The following is an 8,629-nucleotide window of genomic DNA, read 5'->3' as shown; positions in this document are numbered from 1 at the left end:
AGCTGGACATGAGAGCCCTAGTGTCCGCAGCACCAGAACAGCCGCACTGCTATTTTTAGCTTGGTCCCCCCAGCGCAAGCCGGTCTGCGTGCCCTGCGAGATTTGGTCCCAGCTGCAGTGGACACGTACCTGGCAGCGCCTAGCAAAGGGACGGGTTTTCAGAAGCGCTCCGCAGCCAGCCAACTCCTGCTGCACTACCTGCACCCACGGTTCCAGGTCTGTTCGGCACGTGAGCCAACTGCAGCCGGGGATCTTCAGGAAGGCCAGAGCCTGCTTCTGAGGGCTGAGCTCTTGCAAATCTGGCCCATGAGGCAGGAGCTCAGGTGGCTCCAACAGTCAGCCGGGAGGCTGAGCTAACAGACACAGGAGCCTTCCACACCTCTTGCTTTGCAATGATTTCCTCACAGTGGCAGGCCCCTGGCGCAGGTTGGCTTTCAAGCCAGGCTTTCTCTTCTGCTAGAGATTTGCCACCCACAGGATTGCTTTTCCCTTCGCTCAGGCTGGGGGGGTCGTTCTCTGGCCCCAGCCAGGCTTTTGTGTTATGACCCCAGTAAGCTGAAGCAGGGCTAAGTGGTCTGTGCAATGAGTTGGGGGGGGCATGGGCCCTCCAGAAGTATCCTGATGTTATGGCCGCCAGGCTGGTGGGCTCAGACAAGGGATGCAGGGGAACGAAGAGCGACTGCTCCGGCCCCTGGAAGAAGTCTCTGTGGGCCAAGGCTGAGGTGCTGTGGCGGGGGGCAGTGAGTGGAGTTGGCACAGCTCTGCCCATGATGTGCCTCTTCTGGGGACAACCAGAGGATGTGATGCTGCTCCGTTCACCAGCAGCATAATGCAGCTTAGACTCTCCGGAATGAAAACAGGCTTGGCAGAGGTGCAGCCAACCTCCAGGGCTGTGCGAAGCAAAGGGTCAGCCCTCTGCAGAGCCCCGGAGGGCAGCCGCGGGCTCCTTGCCATCAGTAAACAGCCCTGCCCTTGCTGCAGCGTTGCCTTAAGCAGCCCTCCAGGCAGAGCAGGGGCCAGTACCGTCCTCCACCATGCTGGGGGGAGGGAGTGTCGTAATGCTTTACAATGACGTCTTCTGCCCAGTGGTTTTTATCTAATACCCTATAATCCGGTGGTTCTCAATTTATTTATTATTGTGGGCTGCATATGTGGCACCACATACAGTTGTAGCCCTCGACCACCCACCGCATGGGGCCGTCCGGATGCCCGCCCCGGACCCCTGCCATGTGGGGCTGGCCGGATGCCTGCCCCGGACCTCTGCTGCATGGGGCCGGGTGGCAGCCCCAGATCTTGCTGGGTCAGCTGGCAACCCTGGGGCTTGCGGTGCCAGCTAGCAGCCCTGACCCTGGACCCCGAATCCCAACCCCACCGTGCTGGGCAGCTGGGAACCCGGTCCCCACCACGCAGGCCAGCCTTTAGAACACAGCTGAGCTGGGCTCTCAGAGAGTGAAGCACCACTTGTGAACAGCTGGGTTTGAACCAGTAACTGGCGTCTGAACAACTGCCAAGGAGGTTTCCCTTCCAGGGCTCACAGTACTGCCAATAACCCTGGGGAGATGGCATAATCCAGTCTCATGATGTCACTGCAGTTGTGTCTATGACCTCGTGGAACTCTGGACTGCACAGAAAGACGGCCTCACTGTTTACATCCAAAAGGGCTGTTAACTGTCGCAGCACAGGAGGAAAGTCATCTCCCCTTGACCTCCAGCATCCCAAAGGACAGCGGATGGAGGCAGCAAGATGAGCGGACGGGGAGACTGCATGAGGAGAACTCCAGCAGCTCTCTGGAGAGGTTCCCAGGCAAGAGCAGATTTGCGATGCCATGGGTGTCTAAGGTTCAGTGTTAGTGGCCAAGGCAATGGGCTTCCCTGCATGTGTAAAGCCTGGTTAGTGCTTGCCAGTTCTCAGGGTAAAAGCTACCACAGAAACACAGGTCAGATTTGCCACTGCCGTACAGTCTCCCTTTGTGCTGGCCATGCTGCCACAAAGGAGCCAGAGAACAGGGGTGAGGTCCCTCTGTGCCTACCACCGGAGCAGGGGCCCTCTCCACAAGGCACCAGACTCTGTGCCACACCTGCAGAAGACCCCCACTCCCACCCCTTCCCAGCGCAGGGGGCAGGCTGGGGAGGCGTTGGAGGAGGGAAAGGGCAGATCAGGTATAGGAGAAGGGGTTGCTGGGGCAGCCCTATATCCCACTGATTCCTGGCTGCCACAAACTCAGAGGAGCTAAATTGTCCTAGTCTGTGCCGGGGGCTAAACTGACCCTCCAATACCTTCTGAACAGGGAAAATGCAGCCTACCTCTTATATGCCCTGGTGCTGGTGCCGGAATTAATTCCCAAGATAATAAATTAAGGGCCTTTTGACAGAAATGTGGGTAAATGTCCTGAACCTTCAGTCTGTACTTCGGGAAAACTCCCCTCGGTCCATGCAAAGACTGTGGGCAATCAGGACTGACACAGGATTTTTTATATTACCATTATATCTTATTTATTTAAACATTCCCCTGCCTTGTAAACAAGCCAAATATTACAAAGTTGTACTAGGTGAAAGTGCCTAAAAACAAACATGACCCTGATGACTTTGGTTTCACTGTCTAAACAGAGTAAAGTGCAAAAAGGAAACAATTAACTTAAAGGACAAAGCAGATTAGGGATGTTTTAAAAAAATTCTCTTTAACAGTAGAAGGTGTCCTGTTAATAAAGAGGCAAAGGAAGGAATTACTGCAGAATTTAAGGTCTCGCTCAAAAAAATAAAGCTTCCAGCCCTTACATATGAAAAGAAAATCTTCCAGACCGGACTGGGTTCTGCTGTCTTCCTGGGTCTGCGACCCATGTGCCTGGAACCCCACATCTCAACACAAAGAAGCCTAATAATGATGATCTAGAAGCCACAACCCTTAACTATGTCACTGCTGATCACATTAGCAGAAAGATCCAGCAAAAGAGCTGGTTGTGCTGCAGGTCCGTCGGAAAAAAAACATAAAGACGTGGGGCCCATCCTGGGGGCTAGAAAAATCTTTTGTTCCCTGCAGCTGATTCCCGCCCCCCAGGGCTTTGTCCAGTGCAGTGCCCGCCAGTGGATCTGGCCAGCCAGCAGGATCAGCGGCCGCCACCTCCCCTCCAAGCCGGTTCCTCTGCATCGCACCCCTGGGCCCCCCGACGCTCGCAGCGACTGTGGGGGGACGAGCATGGGGACGGCTTTGGCGAGGGGATGAGTCACACCAGCCCCCAGGCTGGGCCCCACTCGGGGGCATGGATCCCCCCAGGGGAGAGGGCAGAGTTCTGGGCCCCCCAGCTGGGCACACCGGCCTTGCCAGGCTGGAGAGGCCCAGACAGCACTAACTCCATGTGCCCCCCCTCATGCCACGTGGGAGCTCATGGAGAGGTCAAAGGTTGAGCCTGACCTTTGACCTCCCCATACCTCTGTGGCCGGAGGCCTAGCCCTCCTCCTGCTTCGTTGTTATTGGTTCAACCGCTTGCCAGTCACCCGGCTGTCCCAGCCGATTGGTGGAGTTTGAAAACCTTCCGCGCCTCTCTCCGGCTTCCTCGGCGTGTGAATGGCTGGTTTGAGCGGGCCGGCTTCCTGTGATTGGTGGGTGGTGGCCGCTCCTCGCCCACCGCTTGCACGCAGTCCGAGCGGCGATTGGTGGGAAGGCGCGGAGCTCAGCGAGCTGTGATTGGCCGAGGGCTTTGGGCGGGTTGGACGGAGGTTTGAAGGGCTCCTCGGGCTCAGACGTTAACGGAACGTCGGACAGAGCGCGCGGGACCGATCGAGCCGGGACCCCTCCCCCCCCGACACCGGGACTGAGGCGAGCCGGGACTCCCCCCCCACCCCGGGACTGAGGCGAATCGGGACCGATCGAGCCGGGACCGCCACCCACGATACCGACCCGGGACCGCCGCCAAGTCTTCGCCCCCCGGAGTCCCCGCCATGGAGCTGGACCAGTCCCTGTCGCCGCTGAGGGTGGGTCGGGGAAGCCTCACGCCCCTCCCCCCGGGACACCCCCCCCAACACCCCCTCCCTCCGGGATCCCTTCAGCGCCCCCCCCGGCCCCCCCTCACCCCCCCCCCCGCGCTCACCGTCGCACGCCCCCGGGGCCCGGCGCATCGGGCCCGTTGCGGTCCCAGCTGCACCGGGCTCGGGTCTCTGGCCCTGGCTAACTCGGGGGGTTTCTCTCTGGCCCCAACCAGCCCGTGGACGAGAACCCCAAAGTCGGCAAAGGGAAGAAGGAGGCGGCGGCGAAGAAGCGGCTGTCGGTGGAAAGAATCTACCAGAAGAAAACCCAGCTAGAGCACATCCTGCTCCGGCCCGACACCTACATCGGCTCCGTGGAGTTTGTCACCCAGGTAACAACGACAGGCCCAGGCCTGGCCTGGCGCGCTTCACCGGGATGTACCTGCCAGGAGATCCTGCTCCCCTCTGGGACTGGCAACCCTGGAGTGACTGAGGGCCTCTGTGCTGCATCCGTGCAGCGCCTGGCCCCTGGGGTTCGGTACAGCCCTGGGGCAGCCCCATGCAGGATCACAGAATCACAGAATATCAGGGCTGGAAGGGACCGCAGGAGGTCATCTCGTCCCACCCCCTGCTCAAAGCAGGACCGATCCCCAACTAAATCATCCCAGCCAGGGCTTTGTCAAGCCTGACCTTCAAAACCTCTAAGGAAGGAGATTCCACCACCTCCCTAGGTAACCCATTCCAGTGTTTCACCACCCTCCTAGTGAAAAAGTTTTTCCTAATATCCAACCTAAACCTCCCCCACTGCAACTTGAGACCATTACTCCTCCTTCTGTCATCTGCTACCACTGAGAACAGTCTAGATCCATCCTCTTTGGAACCCCCTTTCAGGTAGCTGAAAGCAGCTATCAAATCCCCCCTCATTCTTCTCTTCTGCAGACTAAACAATCCCAGTTCCCTCAGCCTCTCCTCATAAGTCATGTGTTCCAGTCCCATAATCATTTTTGCTGCCCTCCGCTGGACTCTTTCCAGTTTTTCCACATCTTTCTTGTAGTGTGGGGCCCAAAATTGGACACAGTACTCCAGATGAGGCCTCACCAGTGTCGAATAGAGGGGAATGATCACGTCCCTCAATCTGCTGGCAATGCCCCTACTTATACATCCCAAAATGCCATTGGCCTTCTTGGCAACAAGGGCACACTGCTGACTCACATCCAGCTTCTCGTCCACTGTAACCCCTAGGTCCTTTTCTGCAGAACTGCTACCTAGCCATTGGGTCCCTAGTCTGTAGCGGTGCATGGGATTCTTCCCTCCTAAGTGCAGGACTCTGCACTTGTCCTTGTTGAACCTCATCAGATTTCTTTTGGCCCAATCCTCCAATTTGTCTAGGTCCCTCTGTATCTATGGCGCGCCCCAAATGCGCATCCCCCGCTCTCCCTGCCCACACACTCCCCTGGTCTATAAACCATAAAGCTCTTACATGGGTTAGTGAGTATGACTGGAAATGGGCAAATAGTGCTCGCTTCAGACCGCTTTGTTTAACTTGAATGGCACGTTTTCCCTGGTCTTTTAGTACTGATCTCAGCTGATCGATGCATGTAGCTTGCTTGCATAGTCATGTTGCTATACATTAGAAAGAAATCACTGTACTAAATAGATCCTGTTCAGTGGTACTTAATTCCTGGACATGAATGGAAAATCATTAACATTTTAAACACAGTTGGCGAGCAATGTGGTTTTGGTATATAAATGGCAGATCAGGAAATCATGGTAAACCTAAAGACAGTGTTTCTTAACTTTATTTTCAGCAAATGTGGGTTTATGATGAAGACGAGGGCCTCAGCTGCAGAGATGTGAGTTTTGTGCCTGGGTTGTATAAAATCTTTGATGAAATCCTAGGTAAGTTGAGAGATGACATTTCAGTTGCTAGCAATTTATTCCACTGAAAACAAATTGTGGATTCTCTACGTGTTTACTAAGAATCTGTAACCAACATTTTCGTAACTTTTGCATCATTCGACCAGCTCTGTGGTTGATCAAATAATAACCATTGAATAGTTTGATAAATAATTGTGTTGGGTAAAAATGAGTGTAATGTATGATGGTAATTTAAGATAGTGTTTCTAAATTCTGAGGTCTTGAAAGGTGTCCTTTGAAAGAAAGTCACGTTATACTCTTAGTGTGACTCAACTGAAAACTGCCTCTTTAACATGGAAAATCTGTGAAGCCCCAGATGATTCTCAGCAGCCTCTCTTCCTGAATTTGTGTATTTGTTCTCTTGAATACTCTGAGTTTAATTTTGTTATAAGCAACTCAAATTTAAGTGTCTCATCTGAGAATGTAATTTGGTAAATTTACAATCCTTTCTCCATTTTAGTCAATGCTGCAGACAACAAGCAGAGGGATAAAAACATGTCCTGCATTAAAATTACAATTGATCCGTAAGTCTCATTTCATTTTTCAATGGTTTCCCATCTCCTCAGGTGCCAATATGGGGAAAAAGAAAAGGAGTACTTGTGGCACCTGAGAGACTAACAAATTTATATGAGCATAAGCTTTCGTGAGCTACAGCTCACTTCATCGGATGCATTCAGTGGAATATGGGGAAAGTAGCTCAGCATTCTGGGACTCAAGGATTTTCTCCTTCTGATGCTGTTCTATTAGAGTAGCATAAATAAAGAGAGCTATATGTTGTATCCCATTGTTTCTCAATGACTGGTCTGACCAGCGCTGGTCCCTGAGATCTCCCTGACACAGTTTAGGAATGCAGCAAGCCAGTCCCTGGTAAAAAAAAGATTGAGAAACACTGTTGTAGCTCACCCAACTTAGACCAAATGTAACTCTCCAGCTCATCAAATATCAACCAACTGTGAAAGCTTGTGTTTTCCCTAATCTGGTTCTCCCACAAAGTGGTGATTTCAGGTCAATTCTCTGCTTTTATTCTTTATTCTCTACCTATTTTGCCCTTTTCAATTTATTTCCCACACACACACCTTTTTCTCACAGAGCACAAATATTTGGCATGTTTAATGTCATCAACTGTGTCTGCACATCTCTGAGACTATGGGGATTTAGTTGACTTGTGCTCCCTCTGCCGACTGTTTCTGCAGTTGCTGAACAGAAACTTTGCTTCTGCCAAATGGTGGCTTTTTTCCCTCAGCAGCAGATGTGATTAAAAATATAGATTAGATACTTTGAATCCAAAGAATATTTCACACGAGATAAAAGTTTAAGGTTTTAGGCCTTAAGGCATTTGACAATTTTGCTAAGACTTTTTAGTAAAGTAAAAGCAGTAGCTGTAAATCAAGAGAATTTAAATGTGTGTTGCCAACTGACTTGGGCCCAGAAATCTGACCTATGTTAGTATTGCCTTGAAAGAGCATTTTAAAGCAGCCTTTTAAAAATGACCAATCTGCACTACTAGAATCCAAAGCTTGGTGTTTGCCTGTCATTGAAAAAATGAGTTTATTTCAAACATCTAAGAACGGGGAGTAGTATATAACTATGGCAAATAAAGAGCTCTTTGTTTTAGAGCCCCTTATGAACAAATTATCTACCAAAGGGATTTGTAAAACTTCATATGACATTTTTCATTCCACAAGTAACACAGTTCAGTCAATTTCACTTTTACAGGAAAACATTTTTCTTTCCAGGGAGAATAATACAATCAGTGTATGGAACAATGGGAAAGGTATTCCTGTTGTAGAACATAAAGTGGAGAAGGTCTATGTACCTGCTCTTATCTTTGGGCAGCTATTAACCTCCAGCAATTATGATGATGATGAAAAGAAAGTCACAGGTAGGAGATTGTCAGAAATTCCATATATTAGCCAGGAAAATATTTTTGTGCAGCCTGATCAGCCTAAGTGCGTTCACTGAACTACCCAAGTGTGAGTGAGCAAGAGTTGGCAGCAGAGAAGCAAAAGCTATCCAGATTTAGTTATCTGCTGCTTGTTCTGAGCAACAGTGAAACTCACAAGTCCTTTTCAAGTGTCACTGAACCACAAACTCAGTTTCTGCTGGGAGTCCTTTTCAGAGGGTTCTGAATGTTCAATTATAGAAGGCACTCTTCCAGTGAGCAGAGCCACTGCTCTTCTGGAGCAAGAGCTCTAAAACACAGCATCGTTGTCATTATCACTGCTGCTGCCCAGAAAGCAGTGGATTTCTTTCTCCTCAGTAGAGACAGGGTAGAAAGGAGGATCAAAAAAAAAATTGAAGGAAGAAGAATGGGAAACTCCTTTCAGACAACATTCAAAAATAATTTGAATAGAGCAATGGTTTTCAGCCTGTGGTGCATGGACCTCTGGGGGTCTGCAGACTGTCTAAGATTTCCAAAGGAGTCCACACCTCCATTTGAAATGTTTCAGGGGTCCACAAATGAAAAAAGGTTGAAAACCACTACAGTAGAGTGCTCCACCTTCTTGCTAATGTAGAAATGGAGGAGCTCCAAATTTATCAGAGACCTGCTGCCTATGAGCAGTACTAAAAATTGAGCTCCAGAGCCACATTAAAGGAAGTATCCAGTACCCCACTTTCCAGCAGATAATGTACTGTGATGCGGAAAAGGGCCAAATCCCTGTGAAGGATCAATATTCCAATGAAACATGGCTTTAAGATTACATACCAGGCGAACAGGGCAGCTTTGTGTTTTATCCCACATTTTGGTCATA

At 50.7% G+C, this 8,629-nt stretch overlaps 1 protein-coding gene across 1 annotated transcript in view; it reads left to right on the top strand.

Moving 5' to 3' along the window:
• Nucleotides 1-3,839: 3,839 nt before the first annotated feature.
• Nucleotides 3,840-8,629, top strand: part of TOP2A (DNA topoisomerase II alpha) — a 31,720-nt gene continuing 26,930 nt past the window's right edge. Inside the window, exons 1-5 of the mRNA XM_074940676.1 lie at nucleotides 3,840-3,968; nucleotides 4,196-4,351; nucleotides 5,768-5,858; nucleotides 6,337-6,400; nucleotides 7,613-7,758. Coding sequence (XP_074796777.1) covers nucleotides 3,936-3,968; nucleotides 4,196-4,351; nucleotides 5,768-5,858; nucleotides 6,337-6,400; nucleotides 7,613-7,758 — 490 coding nt within the window. The 5' untranslated portion in view covers nucleotides 3,840-3,935. The remainder of the gene's footprint in view (nucleotides 3,969-4,195; nucleotides 4,352-5,767; nucleotides 5,859-6,336; nucleotides 6,401-7,612; nucleotides 7,759-8,629) is intronic.

Source organism: Natator depressus, chromosome 27 (genome assembly GCF_965152275.1).
Source record: "Natator depressus isolate rNatDep1 chromosome 27, rNatDep2.hap1, whole genome shotgun sequence".
Taxonomy (NCBI): domain Eukaryota; kingdom Metazoa; phylum Chordata; order Testudines; family Cheloniidae; genus Natator; species Natator depressus.
Note: the sequence above shows the minus strand (reverse complement) of the source record. Positions and strands in the feature narration are given on the sequence as shown.